This window comes from Macrobrachium nipponense, chromosome 3 (genome assembly GCF_015104395.2).
Source record: "Macrobrachium nipponense isolate FS-2020 chromosome 3, ASM1510439v2, whole genome shotgun sequence".
Lineage (NCBI taxonomy): Eukaryota > Metazoa > Arthropoda > Malacostraca > Decapoda > Palaemonidae > Macrobrachium > Macrobrachium nipponense.
The window spans coordinates 27,612,997-27,637,736 of NC_087202.1; the positions used below are offsets into that span (position 1 = coordinate 27,612,997).

The 24,740-nt window shown below is 46.0% G+C and overlaps 1 protein-coding gene across 8 annotated transcripts in view; it reads left to right on the forward strand.

The window, feature by feature from the left end:
- Positions 1-24,740, forward strand: part of LOC135221671 (longitudinals lacking protein, isoforms H/M/V-like) — a 196,436-nt gene that overhangs the window by 50,823 nt on the left and 120,873 nt on the right. For all 8 annotated transcript variants that reach the window (XM_064259387.1, XM_064259388.1, XM_064259386.1 and 5 more), the window contains exon 4: positions 13,091-13,189. In XM_064259387.1, coding sequence (XP_064115457.1) covers positions 13,091-13,189 — 99 coding nt within the window. The remainder of the gene's footprint in view (positions 1-13,090; positions 13,190-24,740) is intronic.

The window sequence follows — 24,740 nt, forward strand, 5'->3', positions numbered from 1 at the left end:
ATACAGCAATATCAATTCATTAAAGAAAATACTAAAGTGAATTAGTAAGATTTTAGTTTATAAATTTGAAAATTATGTAGGAATGAAGGAAATCCCAGTCTTCTCTCTCAAACTCCAGGTACTAAAACTGTCAACATATCAAGTAATGGGACGGAGGGGAGCAGCTGTTGTGTTGTTGCCACCAAGTGTTCATGCAATTTCTCTCTCTTCTCTCTCTCTCTCTCTCTCTCTCTCTCTCTCTCTCTCTCTCTCTCTCTCTCTCTCTCTCTCTCTTGTCTGCAAGTGTTAGAAGTATGTATGTATGTATGTATGTATGTACGCATATACCTTTAAGGGTACTAATGTTTAGGATTACTTTGAAATTATATTGATACAGTCTCTAAGATTAATACATTAATATGATAATAATTTAAGGTAGATTTGATGTAGGATATTACATAAGGTTTTCATTGTTGTTTCTCTCTCTCTCATCTCTCTCTCTCTCTCTCTCTCGTCTCGGTCTCTCTCTCTCTCTCTCTCTCTCTCTCTCTCACAGCAAAAGAATTGATATACAGACAAACATAATTGTTCAGTCCTGTCTTTCTCCCTCCTCTGGAATAGATATATGTATTTATGGAAGGGGAAATAAGTGTTGCCTATAGAAGTTCCTTTCAATCTATTGGTATCGTAAGGAGTTATTCTCTCTCTCTCTCTCTCTCTCGTCTCTCTCTCTCTCTCTCTCTGTTATTGGCTGTTTATATATTTCTAAAGGTAAAATTTTTAATTTTTAAGATGACTTTGGAATTATATTAACCCTCTTACGCCGAAGCCCTAAAAATCAAAACCTCTCCTGTATGCCGGCGCTGGTTTGGAGTGAGCGCGGAAGCGGAAAAAATAATTTTTTCAAAAAATCACAGCGCGCTTAGTTTTGAAGATTAAGAGTTCATTTTTGGTTCATTTTTTTGTCATTGCTTGAAGTTTAGTATGCAATCATCAGAAATGAAAAATAATATCATTATCATATGTAAATAATGCGATATATGTAGCGAAAAAAAAAAAATTCATAGATAATTGTATTCAAATCACGCTGTGCAAAAACGGTCAAAGCTAACGAGTTAATTTTTTTTTCGTTGATATTTTACAACTAAATTGCAATCCTTTTGATATATAATTACATAGTAAAATAAAACAATAAAAGCAACACCGAAAAAATATTATCACAAAGTGATGTACGAATTCGTAACGCGTGGACGTAAAAAAAATATTATTTTCAAAAACTTCACTGTAATTCTAAATATTGTTCTAGAGACTTCCAATTTGTTTCAAAATAAGAAAAAGAAAAAAATGATTGAATATTACGATACTGTAAGAGTTTTAGATTAGAATTGCAGATTTCGACCATTTCGGACGAGTTAAATTTGACCGAATGTTGAAATTTTTATATTATATTTTTTTATATGCACATATTTCGGAGATGGAAAAAGCTACAACCTTCAATTATTTTTTATTGTATTCTTCATAAATTTGCGCACATTTTGATATATGAAACTCTATAAAAAGGCTAATATGAAAAGGAGCAAATATTAGGATAATGCGATGTACGTATTTCGGAGACTTGCTTGGCCGCGAATCGGCGCGCGGAGTGAAGGTAAATATATTTTTCGAAAATTCACCATAAATCACAATATTGGTTTTAGAGACTTCAAATTTGTTTTCAAAATGAAGAAAAATGACGGAATATTACTAGGCCGTAAGAGTTTTAGCTTACAATTGCGTTTTTTCAACTATTTCGGTAGAGTCAAATTTGACCGAACGTGGTTTTTTTTTTCTATTTATCGTGAATTATATGCAAATATTTTGAAAAAAAGAGAAAAGCTACAACCTTCAATCATTTTTTAGTTGTATTCTACATGAAATTGCGCACATTTTCATATATAAAACTTTATGTAACAGCTAATTTTAAATGGTGCAAACATTTCGACAATCGCACAAAAAAATTCTGATTTTTTCGGAAGAGTTACCGCGCGAACGTAAGGAAAATGTTTTTTTTTTTTTTTCATAAATTCACCATAAATCGAAATATTGTGCCTAGAGCTAGAGACTTCCAAGTCGTTGCAAAATGAAGGTAAATGATTGAATATTACTAGAATATAAGAGTTTTAGCTTACAATTGCGTTTTTCGACCATTTCAGTAGAGTCAAAGTTGACCGAAAGTTGAAATTTTTGCACTTAACGTTATTTATATAAAAATATTTCGAAACTGATAAAAGCTACAACCGTGGGTTGATTTTGTTGTATTGTGCATGAAATTGCGCACATTTCCATATATAAAACTTTATGTAACGGCAAATTTAAAAAGGGTGCAAACATTAGGACAATCGCACGAAAAATTTATCGGAAGAGTTATCGCACGAACGTGAGGAAAACGTTTTTTTCATAAATTAACCATAAATCGAAATATATTGTGCTAGAGACGTCCAATTGTTTCAAATGAAGGCAAATGATTGAATATTATTATAATATAAGAATTTTAGCTTACAATTGCGTTTCTCGGACCATTTCTGTAGAGTCAAAGTTGACCGAAGGTTGAAATTTTTGCACTTATTGTTATTTATATGAAAATATTTCAAAACTGATAAAAGCTACAATCATGAGTATTTTTTTGTTGTATTTTACATGAAATTGCGCACATTTTCATATATAATACTTCATGTAAAGGATAATTTAAAATGGTGCAAAATTATGTCAAAGTGACGAAATAATTTCCGAGATGTGTCACTGATACTTTTTAGTGCGATAAGAAAGAAATTCGCGCTTGCGCGCCTGCGTAGCGATTGTAAACAAAACAACGCCTTGATCCGTGAACTCCCAGCATCCCCCAAGGCGCGTGATACAAAAGTTTTCAGCTGGTAGGCCTATAAGTATTTTTCCGCGAATTTTAAAAAAAACTTTTATGAGCCGACGTATGATACGTCCAATCGGCATACGGGAGACATTTTTGACACGACGTTTTAATACATCCAATCGGCGATAAGAGAGGGTTAATAATACCAATTCAATGGTATTTTTGATGTAGGATAATACTATAAATATACATTTGGTATTTGAACTTTCAAGATAGGCAGACATGGGCCTTTTTAGAGGGGAGTTCTAACTATTCGCGGTTTTGCGCTATTTGCGGGGGTCCCTGGTACACATCCCCCGGGAATATGGGGGGAACACTGTACAGTAGTACCTCGAGATACGAAATTAATCCGTTCCGAGGCGCCTTTCGTATCATGAGGTTTTCGTATCTTGGACCACATTTTACATGTAAAATGGCTAATCCGTTCCAAGCCCTCCAAAAACACCCTAGTAAATTTCATAATAAAGGTAAATTGACCTATAAACAATGAAATACTACAACAATTTGGACCATTCAATATGTAACTTTATAACAAAAATGCAAAACCTGTAAATAAAGTGTATATTAGTGTACAAGAAATATTATTACTGGAACGTAAAATGTGGAAGCTTACCTTTCGAGTGAGACTATCTCCGAAAGTGGCGGCAGAGGAGGAGGAGGACGACAAACGGCAGATACGTACACTTAACTTTACGAAACAAAAAAATGTCAGAAAAACAAACTAAACTTTACCAAACACATTAACAAAACTATAACACTTAACTTTACAAAAAACTTAAAATAAAATTTATTTTGTCTTGTTTTGATTTTTACATTTCTTTTTACTTTTTTATACTTTACGTAATTTCAATTTCTTCACCACCGAATGGATGCCAGTCCGTTTACGGAATTTTTCGAACCACCCATGAGAAGCCTTGAACTCTGGGGTTGCAGTTGATGTCCCCTTTCCGCCGTCGTCTTCGGCTTGGGCAATCAAATCGCCGAAAATAGTGCTGGCCTTCTGGCAGATTGCCGTCTCGGTTATTGTATCACCATCGATTTCTTTGTCCTCGATCCATACAAGAAACAGCCTTTCCATTTCATTATGCACATGGCTCCTCTTGTTGGACAAAATAGTCACGCCCTTGGAAGGTGTAGCTGCTTTTGATGGCTTCTTTCTTTCTGTTAAGGATGGTTGCCTATCGTCGACGGATTCGGCCGTATTCCTTAGCGATCACACTCAACCGCAAACCAGCTTCATACTTTTTTATTATCTCCATCTTTGCCTCCATAGAAAGCATTCTCTTCTTTCTGTGAACTTCAGCAACTTTCTTGGGACCCATGACTATATGTACTGTACGTAATTAAGTTACGTATGTAGTACGTATACTAATTAGGTTCTCACAACACGATAAAGTAGCACAACAAAATAACTAATGAATTTACGTTACTAAACGAAATCGTTGGACCGGACGAATGCCGCATGCGTACGATAAAGATTCTGTTACTAGGTGGCAGGGGTAGGGACGCCACCACGTACGTACGTATAAGATGCATGATGGGAGGGATGCTGTCCAATAGGAGAGAAGGATCTCATGGCTTGGCTAGCATCAGGAACCAATGGGAGAGCAGGAGGATGGTGGCGAGTCTACTAGAACTAAGATGGCGGCGCGCGGCGTGAGTTTCAAAATTGTTATCGGGCGAATCTCGGATTTTCAGAAACCTTTCGTATCTTGAAAACTTTTCGTATGTAGAGCAGTAAAATTTTTCGTGTCAGCTTTCGTATCTCGAGTTTTTCGTAAGTTGAGCCTTTCGTATCTTGAGGTACCACTGTACTGGGTTTTTTCTTTGTTTACTGTATTATTCGTGGTGAAAAGGAAGGCCACGAGCCGGAGAGACCCCCCGCCCCCAGTCAGCCGCAGATTGTGCCTTGGCGTGGAGGGCCGTAGGTGTGGGGTCTTTAGGTCTCTACGAAGTAGATCCTCATGCATTATGTACTTGGTGCCGAGGGCACGAATGCTCTCACGCTGATACCTGTGATATTTGTGTATCGTGGTCGGGGGAGCAGTGGGAGCAATACGAGGGGAGGAAAAAGGCGCATAAGCCGACCAAGGAGTCGTCGGAGGGCTCTCCAGCGACTCCACTGGTTATGGACATGTCTTCCTCTTTCCTTCCTCTGTCTCAGCTCCCGTGTATGGCTTCTTCCCCTTCGGGGGGCGAGTTGCGGTCCGCCTCTTCACTTGATCAGTCAAGTGTAGAGGAGGGGGCGCGGCACCCCGACATTCAGTTGTACTCGGGGTCTTCTGGTCGCTCGGGGTGGGGACTTTCCCTCTCCCCCCCAACCCCTGGCGAGTGGGAACCCCCCCTACTAACCCAACGATTCCTTCCTCAGGTATGCCTGCCGCGGGTGGTGATCTCAAGCAAGTCTGGTACTCGCTTGGGCTCCCGGGCACACTGAGTATTCGGGGGCTGCTGTACCACCTGGCTGCGCGTGGATACAGGCCGGTGACCCATGGACCAGAGACGTTGATGCCGGGGTATGCGGATCCTCCTCATCTGCTCTACACCCAGCACGTGGCCATGGTTACCCCAACAGCCACAGTCCAGGCCCCGCTGCCGTGTTTGCCATGGAGGGAGATGACCCCGCCGCCTGGTTTCGCTGCCCTCGCCCCAGCCCCTGACTTTTGGTGCCCCCAAGAGTTCCCCACTCGATCTGCCGTCAGTTCCTGCCGCTCCTGTACCAGTTCCTGCCGTCGTCACTCCAGCCCGTGGTGTTGCTGCTCCCACCACAGCTCCCTCCGGACAGGTGCAGCTGGGCCCTGTTGCTTCGGCAACTGCCCCAGCTCTGTCCTGGATGGAGGACCTGACGGTGGTCCTGAGGAAGCTGACGAAGAAGAGGAAGGTGTCGTTGTCTTCATCGTCGTCTTCTTCGTCGTCGTCTGCAGCCGCCTCTTCCCCTTTGACTTCCAAGGCCCCACAGCCGAGGAAGAAGAAGAAAGCCTCCCCCCCCCAAGAAGTCTCGCTCAGAGATCTCTAAGGGTCTGTCCCACTCCGGTGGGACAGCTGGGGCTTCCGCTGGTCCTCCTGTTCCTTCGGGAACCGGGCCCTTCTCTCCTTCCGCAAGGAAGAAGAAGACGGGGACCGAAGGGGTACAGGCTAACACCGGTACCTCTTCTTCCGGTGCCAGAGGTTCTGTCTCAGCCGCTCGTTCGTGAGTGGTACCGTGTACGGTTGCCCACGGGTGACCGTGCAGCCAGGGTCCAAGCAGCTGAGCCTGCTCGCCGCCAGGACCCAGGCACGGAGCGGAAGACTGGTGGCAGTCGCTCAGGTGACTCCCGCCAGACTGGCGATCGCTCTTGCGGCAATTGCTCTTGTGGCAATCTGCCAGTCCCCAGGGTTGACGCGACGCTCTGCCAGTCTCCTGACGCTAGGGACCGTCACTACCATTCTCGGTCCAGCGGTTCTCCTCAGGGAGACCGTGCGACTAGGCCTGCAGCTCGATCGTCACCGCGGATTGGCGATCGCCTGCACCCCCCCCAGCACACCGGCTCCGCTAGTGGGCAGAGGGGGAGCGTCAGGTCTTCCTCTCCTATCCCTTCAACCTCCTCGGGCTACACTGGGAGGAGCGAGGCGATTAGGAGCGACCGCGAGGAGTGCGCTTCTCGCGGTCCCTCCACGAGGGCCTACGAACCTGGCACGGTCTTGGGACCGACCAGATAGTACGCCCAAGTGGTTGGAGGAGACCAAGAGGGGTCTGTCGTGGTTCTTCCTGTGGAAGGAGGAGGATCTCAGGAGGCGTTCTCCCTGGATGGACTTGATGGTCCATCTCCCCAGGACGTAGTCACTCCCGAGATCCAGAGGTCGTTTCCAGAGGTCATCGTGCTGATTCGTCAGCACAGTGACCTCGGGGAAGGATCGGTGCTCCCGCCCTCCGAGCCTACATCAAGGCTGGAGTCGTTCTGGGGTCCTAAGAAGGAACCCAGTACGACAGTGGGTCTGCCCTGATCAGCCTTGGCCGACAGTGTGTTGGGCCAGGTGGACTCTCTCGTCTCCAGACAGGAGGGATCACTTCGGTCTGGCAGGTCGTCCAAGCTACTTCCCCCTCCTCTACCGCAGCAGAGGCGGTTTTTTGTGCCGTCGGAGGACCTGCTTCAGCTCAAACAGGTTAACCCGGAGTTAGCTAGGCTAACTCCGGGTCTCTCTCTTCAACAGCTGCTGGCCGAGAACCTCTGGTTCTCGCAGCAAGAGGCACTGGCTTTGGAATCGACTGCCATGGCAGCGTTCCAAGCAGTCTCCTGGCTGGACCTGTTGTCCCTCACAGCGTCCAAGGTCGCGGCCTCCTCGGGAAACATCACTCCCGAAGGGGACCCGGCTTTCGGGAGATTGTGTCAGTCTGGGGGTAGGGCGATCTCCTACCTGGCCCACCAGATGGCCAACCTGTGGGCCAACCTGGTGCTGAGACGTAGGGAAGCAGTCCTTTCTCGAGTTACCAGGACGGCAAGTCACGAGGCAGCTTTGGGTCTGAGAAACGGACCGGTACTGGGTTCCTCCTCTCTCTTCCCCAGAGAGATGGTGGACGCTGCGGTGGAACAGCAGCGCACTAAGGACAGTGACCACCTAGTCCACCAGGCAGTCTCGAAGGCAACTGGGCAGCCTCGAGCCACTGCGGCTAAGCCTAGGAGCTTGGCTAGCTCTTCCTCTGCGGCCAAGACGACATCCTCGTCGAAGCCGAGAGGAAAGACCCAGCCTTCGACGTCTGCTGTAAGGAGTGACCCTCAGCCCTCCTCCCAGTCCTCCTTCTCCTGAGGGGGAGCCGAGAAGAAGAAGTCGAAGAAGGGGAAACGCTAGGGACGACGTTCCCCCTCACCTGCTGCCGCAAGTCAGGGGGTGCCTGGTGAGCCATTGGGCAACTTGGCAGCGCTACGGAGCCGAGACCTGGATAGTGGACGTCCTTCGGGAGGGATATCTACTACCCTTCGAGGTACGGCCACCCCTCACCTCCAACCCCGTCCATCTTCAGACGTACGTCCTTGGTTCTGCCAGGGACGTAGCGCTTCGGCAAGAGGTAGAAGCCACGCTGAGCAAACGAGTTGTGGAGATCATACGGATCAGTCGCCGGGCTTCCGCAGCCGACTTTTTCCTGGTGGAGAAGTCATCGGGGGCTGGCGCCCAGTGATAGATCTCTCTCCCCTGCACCGATTCGTTCGCCAGACTCAGTTCACGATGGAAACGACACGCTCCGTGCTCGATTCTGTCAGGGAGAACGACTTCATGCTTTCTGTGGACCTGAAGGATGCGTATTTCCAGATACCCATCCACCAGTCCTCCAGGAAGTACCTCCGCTTCATCCTCGACGGGACGGTGTACCAATTCAGGGCACTTTGTTTCAGTCTCTCAACCGCCCCACAGGTGTTCACGCGAGTGTTCACTCTGGTGTCTGCTTGGGCCCATTCGGTAGGGATACGTCTTCTGAGGTATCTCGACGATTGGCTGGTCCTGGCAAGCTCCCGCTCACAGTTGCTACAGGACAGGGATCGACTCCTCAAATTCTGTCGCGATCTCAGGATCGTGGTGAACTTCGAGAAGTCAGATCTCGAGCCCAAGCAGAGGATGAAGTACCTGGGCATGCTGATTGACACGGTAGCAGGGCGAGTCTTCCCTGCAGACTTGTGGATCAGCAGCTTCAGGGAGGCAGCCAGACGGTTCCTGTCCCTACAGGAGCAGCCAGCTCAGCAGTGGCAGGTTGTGATCGGTCACCTGTCGTCTCTCGAGAAGTTAGTCCCTCACGGGCGTCTTCACCTGCGGTCTCTTCAGTGGAGGCTAAAGGAGTGTTGGTCACAGGCAAGAGACCCGCCGTACTTCCCCGTGCCTCTCACGGAGGAGGTGAGGCAGGACCTAGCCTGGTGGCTAGACGACGGGAACCTTTGGAGATGCTGCTGTTCTCAGACGCGTCGACTGAGGGATGGGGCGCACACCTGGAGGAGTTGCTGGCTGCAGGTGTGTTGGACCATCACAACAAGCACCTTCACTTCTACGTCCTGGAACTCAAGGCAGCTTTCCATGCTCTCCAAGAGTTCCAGGAATGGATGATGGGACACTCAGTGGTGTTGATGAGCGACAACACCACGGTAGTGGCATACGTCAACAAATGGGGGCCTAGTGTTCCTCCCATTGCAACAGTTGACGTTGTAGGTGCACGAGTGGGCCGTAGCACACTCGATAGAGCTGTCAGCCCTATACATTTTAGGCAAGAGGGATGTAGTGGCAGACAAGCTCAGCCGTCGGAATCAGGTGATAGGGACTGAATGGTCCCTTTACCCAGACGTGTCGGAAAGGCTCTTCGACCTGTGGGGCATCACTCGTGGCTCCGTTCGCCACCCGGCACAACAGAAAAGTCGAGGTTTTCTACTCAGTGGTGCCGGACCCATGGGCAGCTGCAGAGGACGCTCTTCGACATCTGTGGGACAACCTCTTCGTATACGCCTTTCCCCTGTTCTGTCTGATTTGCAAGGTGATCAGCAAGGTGCTTGTCACTGCAAATTTTCGGATGATTCTGGTGGCACCCAAATGGCCAGGCCGTTTGGAATCCGGACCGGCTGGCTCTTCTCGCCGAGGCACCGAGAGAGATTCCCCACTGGCACAACCTCCTGTGCCAGCCACACAGGGAACAGTACCACCGATTGGTTCGGTCCGTCTCTTCATGGCTGGCTGTTATCCACCATCTCTTGCGAGTGAGAGGCTTTTCTCGCTGAGCAGCAACAGAGATTGCTGGGTACCTCAGGCAGTCCTCTGTAGCTGTGTACCAGGGGAAGTGGTCCGTCTTCTGTGGTTGGTGTCGTGGACGGGGTCTCTCTCCTCTCAGAGCCAATCTTCAGCAGGTAGTGGATTTCCTCGTCTTCCTTCGCCCACGGAAGCTCCTCTCCATCTCTGCAGTGAAAGGCTACTGAGCCGCCCTGGCCCTAGTCCTTAAGCTGCGGGAAGTGGACATCTCCACCTCCTTGGAGATCTCCCTCCTGATGAAGAGCTTCGAGAGGTCTTGCCCACCCAGGGAACTCAGGCCCCCAGGGTGGGACGTGACTCTTGTCCTTAGAAGTTTGACTCGAAGACCCTTCGAGCCACTCCGGGTGTCATCAGACAGGGATCTAACCCTCAAGACCGTCTTTCTGCTGGCCCTGGCATTGGCGAAGAGAGTAGGGAACTTCATGGTCCTTCCTTCGATGTAAAGCACACAAGGGAATGGGGATCGGTGACGCTCAATTTCGTCCCGGATTTCGTAGTGAAGACTCAGAACCCTTCGGTTCCTGATGACCGGTTCGAGTCATTCACAATCTCCTCCCTTAAGGACTTCACCAACGATGATGCGGATGAGATGCTGCTTTGTCCTGTGAGGGCGCTACGGCGCAATCTGAAGAGAACTTACCACCTCAGGCCTGAGTGTCGACGCCTCTTCATTAGCACCGGGGTTACCAAGAAGGAGGTGTCCAAGAACACTTTCTGGCTTCGTGAGGTGATCAGGAAGGCGTGCGCTTCGGATAAGAGTGACGACACCGGTACCCTTCATCCGAGAGCCCACAAAGTCAGAGGTATTGGTCCAACCCTTGCGTTCCACAAGAACTTCTCCGTGGCACAGGTGTTGAAGGCAGGGGTTTGGGCCAACCAGACCACCTTCACATCTTTTTATCTTCGGGATATCACCCACTGGTCCTTGGACACTTTTTCCTTGCGACCCGTGTGGCTGCTCAACAAGTTGTGTAGCTTACCCAGCTCCCTCGCCAGACAGAACAGCATGGCATCCTTGTGAGACTGCGTGAATGGACGAGTGAATGAGAGTGTGACTGACTTCTTTTCCTCCTCCTTTGTCTCCTCTACCTGTGGGTAGAGGGCTGCGGTCGTCACTACGCTGGACAGGAGGCTAATGCAGGTAAGCTATGCAACCGAGCTCCGTCGTGTCCCTTTCATTACGGATAGGAGCGGTTATCCACCACTCCCCTAACAAGTGGGGGAGTGGACACCAACAAGAGACAAACCCATGACCTTATATTTGGCTCTTGAGTAAGAACTAGTTCTCTTGCTATTCATAAGAGGCATGCTTGCCTCCCTCTTATGAATTGGTCCAGAGGTCTGACCACTGATCCTGCGGTGCACACCCAGATCAGTTGGCCAGAGGCTAGGATCCCTCCCTCTGCTCTTACGACCAGGGAGGGAACCAAGGACGGACAAACACCAGTCTATTCTTAAGACTCAGATTCCACCCACCAATAAATGAGTCTTCCATATGTTAAAGGACCGAGGGTTTGTATTTCATGTCGGAACAAATTACAATTTGTCGTAAATTGTATTTTTCCTAACTGTATACAAACCTGAAGTCCTTTATACATAGTCCCACCTCATGCCACCCCTCACTCTGTTCCTGGGCCTAAAGCAATGTGAAGCTTCACCTCACAGTTGGGCTACCAAACCACCTTGTTCGAAAGCTTATGACCGGTTCCAGCTGGCACTGATTACATTCCTTATGTTAAAGGACCTCAGGTTTGTATAGTTAGGAAAAATACAATTTACGACAAATTGTAATATCACAACTGCGAATTTTAAATCTTAGCTGCTGTGTAGTTAGAAAATATAGCTATTCAATTACTGGGTAAGTACTATATAAAAAAAATTATTTTATTATAAAAATGTCATATTTTAAATAATTAAATATTACACTTTTTCACACAACCCATTTACAAACCCATTCTACCACAACGGTTCAAGGATCTTTCAGAATATAAGTACATCTCTTAATCATTTTGGCATAGAATGAGCTAAATTTTAAATTTCTATGCATCCGTTTCTTCAAACCAAAACTTCCTGATCGCAAGTACAGGTTTAACTGTATCTGTATGCATGGTGATTCGATCCACAGTGCCTCCTTACTGTCTTGCCAGCGCTATGAATGATGTTAAAGCAGGATTTATTGCTAAATACAACTCTTTCTCAGTTTTTTCAGTCTTATGCAGATATTCTCTGCAAAATTTCCTTTGCTTCATCTTCATAGCCATAGAAATGAGAGGCGTCTTTGCTGCAACACAAGATGGGAGACCAAGTTCTTCCTGCAAATGATGCTGGACAGTTCTTTCCAATACATAACCAAGTAAAATAGAATTTTTTTACTTCAAACTTTTTGCTAACATTGATGGGTGTTTCACTACAATCCTTTTCATTATATTGTCTGTTCTTTCAGTCATCATTCTTGGTCTTCCAGAGCCATTTTTCCATTTCAGTGCAGTTTCTAAATTGGCTGTTTTGGCGCTGTTGCACCTCATGGAGTAAGTACTTTTGGCAAGGCCCATCTCTTTTGCTATGGCTCTCATAATCTTCCCAGCTCTCCATCATGAAACAATCTCAGTTTTCTTTACAATTGATGAGGATTTTATAGTCATATTTAATCATCAATCACGCAAGAGTACAAAATGAAGCAGTAACCAGCTAGGAGGATATGCCTGGAGCAAATGAGTTGAAATGCACCTTGTTTACTGACTTTTCCCTCCCCTTATAGTCTAAGCAAGAAATAGATATGTACTATTGTCAGACTTTCAACAATAATAAATGTAATAGAACGAGAAAATACAGACTGTTCATGGTGGGAATCGCAGTAAAAGCCCGACAGCATATTTCATCATGTAATGGAGTTTGGTTCAAAGTTTATTTGCCATGACTGTATTCTAGACTAATAGCTTAAAGGCCATAACTTTGCAGTGGGCTTCCCTTCTCTCAGCTTCTTGCTTTTAAGTTACTCATTTTAATAGCAGCAAGTTTGAGTTTGTGGGTGTTCTTTTTCATGACATATGTATGCAAACTACCTGTAACCAGGAACACATCTAGCTTCAGTAATTGCCTAAATATGCCTGGAGTTGCTGGTCTATTTATATTCAGTAATAGTACAAGTACACATAAAAGTATTGTTTGTACACTATTGTACAACAATAAAATATTGACATTTTTGCAAAAATTCCATGTGCAATATTGTTTCTTCATGCTTATGTAACACTTAGTTATCTTTTTTTTTCCATAGTTGTCTCAGAAAGCCCCATATGCCAATTCATTCATGTTTTCATTTTCATTGCCATTTTGTGTAATGTAAGAGATATGCATTAAAGAACATGATTTTTAAGTATAAAATTTGATTGTCTTGTGTCAGGATATTCAAGTTTAGATTGTACGTTTAGGAGTTTTCATTGATTCCAGGTGTGTGTGAGCCAAGACCGATTGCAGAACTTCATGCGGGGTGCTCGATACCTTCGTATCAGGGGTGTTGAGGACACCACAGAGGATAGTTTCATGGATGTAAGATTATCAGTTTAAGACTGTATCAGTGATTTACATTTCTGATAAAATTATGTAGGTCTAGGTAGTCCTTGATCCAAAGTGTAAACAAATTTGAAAAGAAAGGCTGGAAACATTTTTTGTTCATACGCGAACAAACCTTTGGTCTTAACAATAGGATCATTTCTAGCGCCTAGCTGGATCCGGTTAAAAAGCAGATGAAAGCAAGGAATCTTGTTATATCTGGCAACACATGAGTAGATCGGGTGAAGAGTGGTCAAGGACCACTCACCTACGCTACCACGTCAGTCTTTTCTTTAACCTCCTGGGCGAGAGTTGTGGTTACCCTCTCTCGGCTTTTACCCAGTTCATTGCCTGTTTCACTTGTGTTTAGTGTGTGTGTGGCTGATATTATGGCTTCTTCTGCTCCTTCTTGGCCTCATCAGCGTGTGTGCCCTGGAACTCCAGGTTTTCCGTGTTCTCATGTTTTGGCTTTAGCGGCGACCGATCCCCACATCGCATGTAGTAGGTGTCGCTCTAATTTTTGTACCATAACGAATCCTTGCATGGAATGCCGGGCATGGCCTAAAGAGCAGTGGAAGTTGTTTTATAGCAAGAGAGAGCATCGGAGGGTTTCGACTCTTCCTTCATGGTAAGGTTTTTCGCCTCTTCCCGATGCTTCGTCTCCTGCAATATTCACCACCATAGTAGTGTTGTGTCTGTGTCTCCTTCCTTTTCTTCCATTGATTCTCCACTGGAAGTATCAGGAGGTCCCAGGCTAATTTTTGTAATGTTGCCCCTTCTTCTACGGGAGTTAATTTGATTCCTGGGACCCCCTAGATGCTGACCCCTTGGCATGGGTAGGGGGCTTAGGGAACAGCAGCTGGGCCCTGATGCCTGATGGGGATGGTTTCTCACTGGTCCTTGGGACCCAGCTGTTGGTCAAACAAAATTAGTCAGCCTCTTCGTCTTGCTGTAAATTATTTCTATTTTTCTACCTCCTCCTCCTATTTAGGTATGGATTTTATGTTAATGACTTTTGGCTTGGTTTTGAATATGATTTGACTTTTGCTTTGGCTTTGATGGAAGGTGAGGATGGATGGCGTGCCACCTCTCCTGTAGAACTCTAAATACCCGACGTGGTCGAGCGAGGGGAAAGTTTCATGTCAAACCCTGCCTTCGGTGCCGGGTTGTGATCTTGACGGACATCACGACGCCTTAGTACTGAGGGTGAGGTGATTACCCGTACGAATTATATCTTTACGTATACGTATATGGCCAACCCCCCTCTTTTATCATCTGACCCTGGCATGGAAATGGACTTGGCAATGGATAATTCAGGTTCGAACATCGTTACGATGGAACCTTTTTCTTCTCCTGTTTTGGAAAGAAAGAAAAATGCAAAATTGAATTCAAGGAACTTAAATATCCTGACTAATAAGAAAGGAAAAATTGAGATTCTTCCTGGTATGTATGAATTAGATTCATACAATAAGTTTATAGTTCTTAGACTCAAAGATGATGTATTGCAGAATATCAGTGTATTTAAAGCAAGCAGAGAAATTAATAATTTATGTAACTACCAAAAATTCTTCCACAAGATGATGGGACCCTATTAGTCAAAGTCTCCTCACCTGAACAAAGTGAAAAATTGCTCAAGATGAATACCTTAGTAGGGTGAAAAGTTACGTGTTTCCCTCATCCTATTCATAACCAAAGTCGAGGAGTTATAAATGCTCCCGAACTGCTCTTATTAGACACTGAAGAAATTCAGCAGGAATTAGAGCAGAATGTGGCAAAGGTGGTCAGAATGAGAAGGAAGGAGGGGGATCAGATTGTTCCCCTGGCAACGCTGATCTTCACTTTTAATACCTATAAATGACCTAATGCTATCAAGGTAGGATGGCTGAACTTCAAAGTCTAGTCATACATACCATCACCTTTGAGGTGTTACCACTGCCAGATGGTTTGGTCATTTGATCCAGAAATATAGAAAGAAAATAAATTAAGAACCTGCTTTATGTTGTAATTGTGGCAAAGAAGCAGGTGGACCATGCAATGAGCCACCGTCTTGTATTAATTGTGGAGAAAATCATCCTGCATCCTCAAAAATTTGCATTAAATTTAATTTAGAGAAGGAGGTGCAAACAGTTAAAGTTATGGAAACGATTTAGTTTAAAGACGCCAGAAAGAAAGTACTAGAACTTCAAATAAGACTGGGAGTTACATTTTCATCAGTAATTAAGAAGCCACAGTCCAGTGCACAAGTGCCAGCTACTCATGCAGTGCAACAGCAACCATCCACGGCAACATCCAATGGAACTCGGTCCAAATCAGATCACAGGAAAAGAGAGAGAACATCAGAAAAAAAAAGATAAAAGTGAAAATGAAAGTAATGAACTTTCCTCTCAGAAATCCAGAGCAATTATCCAGAGCAATATTCCCAGGTTAAAACGTGTAAAAGATAATAATTAATTATCAGTAGTAATGGATCGCAGGCTTTCAATTTTGCAGTGGAACTGTCAGGGGATGCAAGCCAAATATGAATCTATACAAATTTTAATCAAAGAAAACTTACAGTATGCATTGCTCTGCAAGCGACTATGCTTGGACAAAAAATCATATGTCCTAAAGAATACTTATTTTATCATTCTGATTATGATGAGCAAGTAGGGATTCATGGTGGAAGTGCTATGTTAATGAGGCAAGATACAGCTCACAAAAAATATCCAATGCAAACACTTACAAGTGGTTGCTGTTCAGATTTTTCTGAAAAAGAAATATACCATAAGTTCACTGTGTTTACCTCCAAATAGAACATATCATAATCTGACGTCTAGAAATTAAGGGAGGATTTAAATAAAATCCATCTTTTCCCAAAGGGCCTTTTTTTCTGTGATTGCCTAGATTTTTAATGGAAGACCCCCCACCCCCCCTGTGGGGTTGATTAATTTAATTTCTAAGTCCCTAAGAGGAAACAAATTTGATTGAAGTTTTTATTGAAGACCAATGAGCTTGCAATCCTTCAATTCTGGAAAACTCAACACTTTTCTATATTTCAACTGGGAACCCTTTTCTTTCTGTGATAGATTTTTATCAGTATGCCTTTTTTTCCTGGGAGTGGCATTATGAAGGAATTAGAAATTGAATTCATTGTTCATCACTTGAAAGCAACCTTTGGTCTTAACAATAGGTAAAAAAAAATATTCTTTTCCTAGCGCCTAAGCCTAGAAATTCCTTGGTTTTTGGAAAAAACGAGATTGAACAGCCAAGGATTTCTTGTGATTTGCTGGCAACGCATACATAGATTGGGTGAAGGATGGTCGAAGACCATTCACCTATGATCACGCATCAGTCTTTCTTTTCACCGCCTGTGCAAGAGTCGTGTTAACCTCTTTTGGCCTTTTTCCGGTTTATTGCCCGTTTCGCTTCTGTTTAGTGTGTGTGTGTGTTTGGCTGGTATAATTATGGCTGCTTCTGGTCCTTCTTGGCGTCAGCGTATGTGCCCCAGAGTTCCAGGTTTTCCGTGTTCTCATTATCTGGCTTTGGCAGCGACCAACCCTCACATCACGTGCAGTAGGTGTCGTTCTAATTTTTGTACTATTACGAATCCTTGCATGGAATGCCAAGCATGTCCTAAGGAGCAGTGGAGGTCGTTTTATGGCAAGAGAGAACATGGATGGTTTCGACTCTTCCTACTTGGGAAGGTTTTGCACCTTTTCCCGATGTTTCGTCTCCTGCAGTAATTAACCCTCATAGTAGCATTGTCCCTGCGTCTCCTTCCTTTTCTTCCATTGATTCATCAATGGAAGTATCAGGAGGCCGCCAGGCTAATGTTTGTAATGTAGCCCCTTCTTCCTCGGGAGTTTATTTGATTCCCGAGAAAGGTGAGGCTTTTTCATCAATCTCTTCTCTTCCAGAGTTGGAGGCATCCAAAATGGCGGCAATTTGGAAGACGCTCGGGCTAGGAGGTCCCCCGTCCTTGGAGGGGTTGTTAGTGCATTTTGTGGAGGCTTGCACCCCCTCCTCGGTCTGGCCAGGCCATCCCCCCTCCTCCCGGCCTCGTCTTCGTGGGTAGCAGCAGTCATCCATCTTGTATTGCTCCGCCAGTGTGTGCTGCCGCTTCGAGTCAGAGTGACACTGCGCCGTCACCCCCGTTGATGACGTCACAGGATCCATCTTTGTGTATTCCTCCACCAGTGACGTCTCTTTCCCCCCTCGCACCAAGGGTAAGCCGTGACGTCACTCCCATCGATGACGTCTCTCTCAGTCGTCTCCTCTGATCCACTTTTCTCAGCCATGACATCATCGCTGCCGCCCAGTTCGCTACGTCTCCCTTCCTTGTCATTGGAGCCTTCTCTGGCACATCAGTCTGAGGTCATATGCCAGGCAGTGCTTCAGAGGTTTGACTGTATTGGATGTGAAGTTGGCTACCTTATCGGTTGGGAGGACTGGTAGGAAACGTGTTGCTTCGTCCCCACCTCCTGAGAAGACTGCGCATAAAAAACCAGTGCTGTCTTCCTCTCCCTCTTCCCCTCTATGCCCCATCGGCATATCAAGCGTTGGAAGGCTAAGGACTTTGCCCTTCCTTCGCCTTCGAGGGAGGAACAACGCGGACGTGTTCCCGAGAGTGCTGTTGTTTCGGGCAGTGTTAGTGGTGTGCGATCTGCAGGAGATGCTTCGTCTTCTGCTTCAAATCTTGGGCGTGTTAACCCCCCCCTCCACCTCCCTTGTCTGTGTACATCGCGAGCGTGTTGCAATCTCCCTTGCCCTTGCATGTGATGTTAGTGCTCCATCTTCTCCAAGGCCTATTCGTCGCCGTAAGGATCTCAAGGCGCCTGTCAAGACGTCTAAGGTAGTGAGCGCGGAGTTGGTGCAGCAGGAGTGTTTGCCTGCCTCTCTCACTGGTGCTTCCAAGAGTTCGACTCTAAGGGATTCTCCTTTGATCTTGAGTGTTAGAGTTTGCCCCCCATCTCACGTACATCTGTCCGCCACGTCCGTGACCATTCATGGACATGTAAAGTCAACTGAGGAGGTAAGTGATGTTCCTAGTGTTATGGTAGGTTCGTCTCGGAAGCCGATGCATGGACCCAGCCCAGACAGGTTAGTTGGGGTTTCGGGCTGTTTGGCTGCTAACCCTTCCGTTAATTTTGGTGGGGAAGGTGCCTTAGAGTAGTCTACACATCCTTCTCGTTGTCGGTCTCTGTTGCCGGAGCAGGAGGAGGGAGACGCACAAGAGTATCTGTCTTCCTTTTCGGAAGTTGTTGATTTCATTCGTGGGTTTAACACTTTGGAAAGTAGGACTCAGGCTCGGTCGTCTTACATTTCTTGCTTAGAAGCCTTGGTGGGAGCTACTCAGGACCCCAAATCATCTCTTCAGCTTCCTTTGTCGGGGCACATTCAGTCAGTCTTGCAGAAGGCTAACGCCTCTGTTTCGAACCGGGACGGTTCACTTCGCTCTAGGGGCTCTACCAAACTACTACCCCCGCCTCTCATGAGACATAGGAAGTACTATGCTACGAGCTCTGCATTTTTGTTGTCACGCCATCTTAACCCAGACGTCATTCGCCTGAAGCCGGGATTGACTTTGGAGCAGGTGAGGTCGGTGGCTACGTCCTTGTCTCCGCAAGATGCCTCAGCATTGGAATCTATGGCAGCCTCCGTGTTGCAGACGGTTTCTGGGCTGGACTTCTGGTCTGTGGTTATTTCCAAGATAGCTTCTGACAGGTCCCCAGAAGGGTTGGTGAGTGCTTCCTCGCTTGCCAGTCTGTTGCAGTCCAGGGGCAAGGCGTTTTCATATATGGCTCACCTCAATGCTGATTTATGAGCTAATCTTCTGATTAGAAGGGACGCAGCTTTGTCTAGGATGGAGAGATCAGTTGACACTGAGTCCTTGCTGGCATTGAGGAATGGAGATATGTTGGAGTCCCAGTTTTTGTTTTCTTGGATAGAACTCGAGAATGCGATAGACTGGCACCGGGCTGACACCAAAGACAGACTGGTGCACCAGGCCGTGTCTAAGTCAGAGTCTCGTCCTCGGAGACGTCCGGCTCCTCCTCCTCCCCCTGTCCAGCAGCAGTCAAGGAGATTGTCGCCTGGTAGGCCATCGAGGACCTCAAGTTCAGCAGGACCTTCCCATTCGACACAGCCTAAGTCAGAAGATCATCGCCCCTTTCGCTCTCGTTCCTTTAAGCCGAGAAGGGACCCAAGGGGCAGAGGTAAAGGGGGCCGTCGATAGGTTAGGCGCCTCTCCCTCTCCTGTGCCACGGGTGGCCATTGGGCCAAGTGGCAGAGTTATGAGGCGGAGAAGTGGGTGGTAGATGTCCTTTGGGTGGGATACCTATTGCCATTCGACTTCTCTCCTCTGTTGGACAAGCTGCAGCTCAGGAAGGCATATCCTCCAGATTCTCTGAATTTCTTGACTCTTCGGGAGGAAGTGCAGAAAATGCTGGACAAGGATGTGATGGAGGAAGTAGTGCATCCGTCCCCTGGGTTTTACAGTCACATCTTGGTGCCCAAGGCGTTGGGAGGATGGAGGCCTGTGATCGACTTATCTCCTTGAATCACTTCATCAGGAAGACACAGTTCAAGATGGAGACCCCGCGCTCGGTGTTGGCAGGCGTGAGGGAAGGCGACTTCATGCTGTCGATAGACTTAAGGGACGCATACTTCCAAATCCCTGTTCATCCCACATCCAGGAAGTTCCTTCACTTCTCTCTTGCAGACAATGTCTTTGAGTTCAAAGTCTTGTGCTTCTGGCTGACAACAGCCCCTCAAGTGTTCACAAGGGTCTTCTCTCTCGTGTCAAGTTGGGCCCATGCTCAGGGGATCCATTTGCTGAGGTACCTCAACAATTGGGTAGTCTTGGCAATTTCCAGGGAGAAGCTGCTGCAGGACAGGGATCGTGTACTTCGGTTCTGTCTGGAACTGGCCATCGTAGTCAACCAGGAAAAGTCAAATTTTGCACCCAGTGAAAGGATTCTCTACCTGGGCATGGTCATCGATACGACAGTGGCAAAAGTTTTCCCCTCGGATCAGAGATTGGAGAAGTTGCGGGTGGTGGCTCGCAACTTCCTGTCAGTCACATCAGTCAGCTCATCAGTGGCAGGTTCTTCTGGGAGTGTTGTCTTCCCTGGAGAAGCTGGTCCCTCATGGATGTCTTCATCTTCAGTCTCTGCAATGGAGACTGGGAGAATTCTGGTCTCCGGCGGGGGTCTCTCCCCTGTTAATGGTTCCTCTTCCTTTGGAAGTGAGAGAAGACCTTCGTTGGTGGTTGGACGACCAGAATCTATTGAAGGGTGTCCCTCTGCGTTCTCTTTCACTGGACTTCCTTCTGTTCACGGACGCCTCCCTCGCAAGTTGGGGCACTCATTTAGGCAGCCTCATCGCTTCAGGCGTTTGGAGTTTGAAGGACAAGCAGCAACATATCAGCGTCTTGGAGTTGAAGGCAGGTTTCCTGGGTGTGAAGGAGTTTCGGGGGAAGATAGAGGGTCATTCTGTCGTTCTCATGTCTGACAACACTACAGTAGTAGCCTATGTGAACAAACAGGGAGGCCTGGTTTCATGTCAACTTCACGCCTTGACTGTCGATCTTCACCAGTGGGTGGTCAGCAATTCGGTAGAGCTCTCAGCCAGGTATATCCCAGGGAAACGGAACATGGTTGCAGACAAACTCAGTTGCCGGGATTAGATCCTAGGCACAGAGTGGTCCCTTCATCAAGTGGTGGCAGATAAGCTTCTCCAGATTAGGGGAGACCCATGCTGGACCTTTTTGCAACATGCTTCAACAGGAAGCTGGAGATATTCTGTTCAGTGGTTACAGATCCTTTAGCATTGGCAGAGGACGCATTCCAACATCCGTGGGACAACCTAGAGGTGTATGCCTTCCCTCCGTTTTGTTTGATCCGTCAGGTTCTGAACAGGCAGATGAGTTCACAGGGTCTCAGGATGACTTTGGTAGCCCCTCCATGGCCTCAGGCGGAATGGTTTCCAGATCTGCTGTCGTTGTCAGAGGTTTCGAGGGAGATTCCCCCTTTGCGACATCTGTGTCAGCCCCATGCGGAAAGGTTCCACCAGTCAGTAGAATCCCTGTCACTTCACGGTTGGAGGCTATCAAGTATCTCCTCCGAGCGAGAGGCTTTTCTCAGAGAACAGCTGGGCACATGTCCAGCAGTCTTAGAAAGTCAACCTCCGTGGTTTACCAAGGCAAATGGGTGATCTACTGTGATTGGTGTTGTAAACAGGGTTTTTCTCCTCTTTCGACCTCTATTCAGCAAATAGCAGACTTTTTAACCTTCCTCAGAGACGGGAAACATTTGTCCGTTTCTGCCTTTGGAGGCTACAGGGCGGCCCTGAGTTTGGTGTTACGCCTTAAGGGAATTGATATCTCCTCTTCCTGGGAACTTTCCCTGCTAGTTAAGGGGTTTGAGCAGTCAAGTTCTTCTAGAGAGCTCAAGCCTCCGACGTAGGATGTTTCCTTGGTTCTTAAGAGCTTCACTAAGAGTCCATATGAGCCCTTGCGTCACTCATCTGACAGGAACGTGACACTCAAGACAGTTATCCATCTGGGTTTGGCATCTTCCAAGAGGGTAGGAGAGCTCCACGGTCTGAGCTATGATGTGAAGCACACCAGGGGTTGGGGGTCGATGTCCTACGAATTTGTCCCGGAATTCGTGGCCAAGACCCAAAATCCCTCTGTGCACAATGGCAGGTTCACTTCGTTTTCCATTCCATCACTGACTGACTTTGTGGGTGGTGATGCTCAAGAGCTTTTGTTGTGCCCTGTCCGGGCCCTGTGTTGCTATCTTAAAAGGACTCGGCACCTTAGACCAGATTGCCGCAGGCTTTTTGTTAGCACAGGCCATACAAAGAAAGAGGTGTCTAAGAATATTATCTTTTTCGGTACAAGAAGCCATCAGACAGGCATACTTGACTCTTGATGATTCCAACACCACGTCTCTGCAGGATAGAGCACATGACGTTAGGGGTGTTGGTCCCCCTCTGGCTTCCAAAAAGAACCTGGCTGTACGTAGAGTGCTGAGCGCTGGTACTTGGTTACGCCAGACCACGTTCACCTCCTTCTATCTTAAGGAAGTTGCCCACAGATCTGCGGACATGTTTTCCCTGGGTCCTGTGGTGGCTGCCCAACAGGTTGTGTAACTCATGGTTACCCTTAACAGGGCACCTTTGTATCTTACCTAAAATAATTGTGTGGATGAGAGAATGAGTGAGTTGGCTGGTCTCCTTCTTTCTCTTGTACCTTTCTTTCTTCCTTCGGGTGGTTTAAGGAATAGACACATCATTCGCTGGACTGGTCTGATACAGGTGAGTAAGGTAGTCATACTGATAGTGTGGTCGTGCAATATACAAATATCTTACCCGCTATTTGGTAGCATATGCTCCACTCCTTGGCAAGGAGGAGTTAGGAGTAATACAAACCCTGGTGTCTTGGTTTGTTATTGGATAGTCAAAGTTTCTCTTTGGTTCCCAATACAATGGTTATCCCATATATCATTGTAGTACGTCACTCAGGGTCTGAGTCGTTAGATATAAATTTATATAGCTTCTCAATGGGCTTCAGTCCCTTTCCAAAAACCATTCCTTTTGAGAGCTGGACTGGTGGGTAGGCCCCCAGCCAGTCTAAGATGTCTTATAGCTCCCTCCAAGTATGAGTCTATCCTATTGTTAAGACCGAAGGATTGTTTGCGTATGAACAAATGACAAATTTTCTAAGACAATTTGTATTCTTCATAGCTACAAACCTGAGGTCTTAACATTATACTGCCCGCCTCTAGCCGCCCCTCTGTGTGTTACGACATCCTGAGTTGGGAAAGACTGATGTGCGATCATAGGTATATGGTCTTCGACCATCCTTCACCTGATCTATGCATGCGTTGCCAGATATCACAAGATTCCTTGCTTTTATCTGTTTTTAACCAGATCCAGCTAGGCGCTAGAAATTATCCTATTGTTAAAACCTGAGGTTTGTAGCTATGAAAAATACAAATTGTCTTGGAAAATTTGTCATTTTTCCAATCTTTATAAATGTAGTATGTGAAATTGCTACACGAAGATCACCTCATTGGATTCTGGATAAAGCCAACTGGTCATTATTCCAAACCCTAACTTTTTTAGAAATTGATATTGAGGATTTCCAGTCTATGGATGATGTCTGGATTTCCTTTGTAAACTAATTATTGATGCTGCCCAAAAGACAATTCCTCTTACAACTAGAAAATTTTTAAAAAAGCCAGTTCCTTGGTGGAACCTTCAATGTCAAATAGCTCGTAAAGCAATGCAAGCAGCTTTTACGCGGTATTCCAGAAATAAATGTTCCTTTTATTTAATCTTATTTAAGAAGGCATGAGCCAGATTTCGATACCAAGTAAAATAAGCCAAACGTCAGTCATGGGTAGATTGTATCTCAAGAATTAATTGGAAAATTCCTTTACCTGAAGTCTGGAATAAAATAAGAAAAATTAGTGGCAAATATGTACCAACACCTCCACCAGTGTTATTAGTAAATGGAAACATGGTTGCCAATCCAGAGGATGTTAGTGAGGTTTTTGCTGACCATTTTGCTAATGTTTCATCTAAAAACCCAAGCTCACCTTACTATGAAACTATGAAGAACATATCCAAAAGGAAAATAAAATTCTCGACTTTACATCCATGCGAAGCGAATCATATAACCAGCCATTTACCTTTCAGGAATTTTTATCTGCCTTGTAATGAATCTGCTCCTTGTGCAGATGACATAATCTATTCAATGATAAAAAAAATCTGCCACTCGGAACACAAAAGTTTTTGCTCAGTATCATTAATAAAATATGGAAAGAAAATCCATTTCCAGCTCTATGGAACATAACTATACTATTACTAGCCTTTTTGAAGCCACAGAAGGATGGTACTACTCTGTCAAGTTATCGTCCTATTGCTCTAACATCATGCATATACATGTATAAGTTGATGGAAAAAATGGTCAATGTGCGACTTATATGGATCTTAGAAAAGAAGGCCCTTATAACTCCAGCCCAGTGTGGATTTTGTCAAATGCGCTCTAGTACTGACATCTTAGTGCGTCTAGAAAATTCAATATGCGAGGCTTTCATCTCCAGAAAACATCATGTATCAGTTTTCTTTGCCCTGGAGAAAGCTTATGATACAACCTGCAGATATGGTATTTTGAAGACACTCCATGATTATGAATTCCAAGAATTACCATTTTTCATTCAAGCTTTCCTTAAAAATCGAAGGTTCAGGTTTAAAGTTGGAAACTCATTTTCATCTCTTTACAGCCAAGAAGAAGTTCCACAGGGAAGTGTCCTTAGTGTGACACTGTTTGCTTTGTGCATTAACGGCATTGCCTCTGTGATTCCTAAAGGTATAATGTTTTCCTTATTTGTTGATGACCTCGCTCTATCGTTTGCAGCCTCATGAATGGCAGTGGCTGAGAGAAAAATGCAAATTCCTGGCGGCGGTAGCAGCGCTGCCGTTGTTTGTGTAGGTGATACAGATCCCGCCCACTTTCGGGAATACCTGGTACTGCTGAGCTTAAGACTTCAATTTGTTT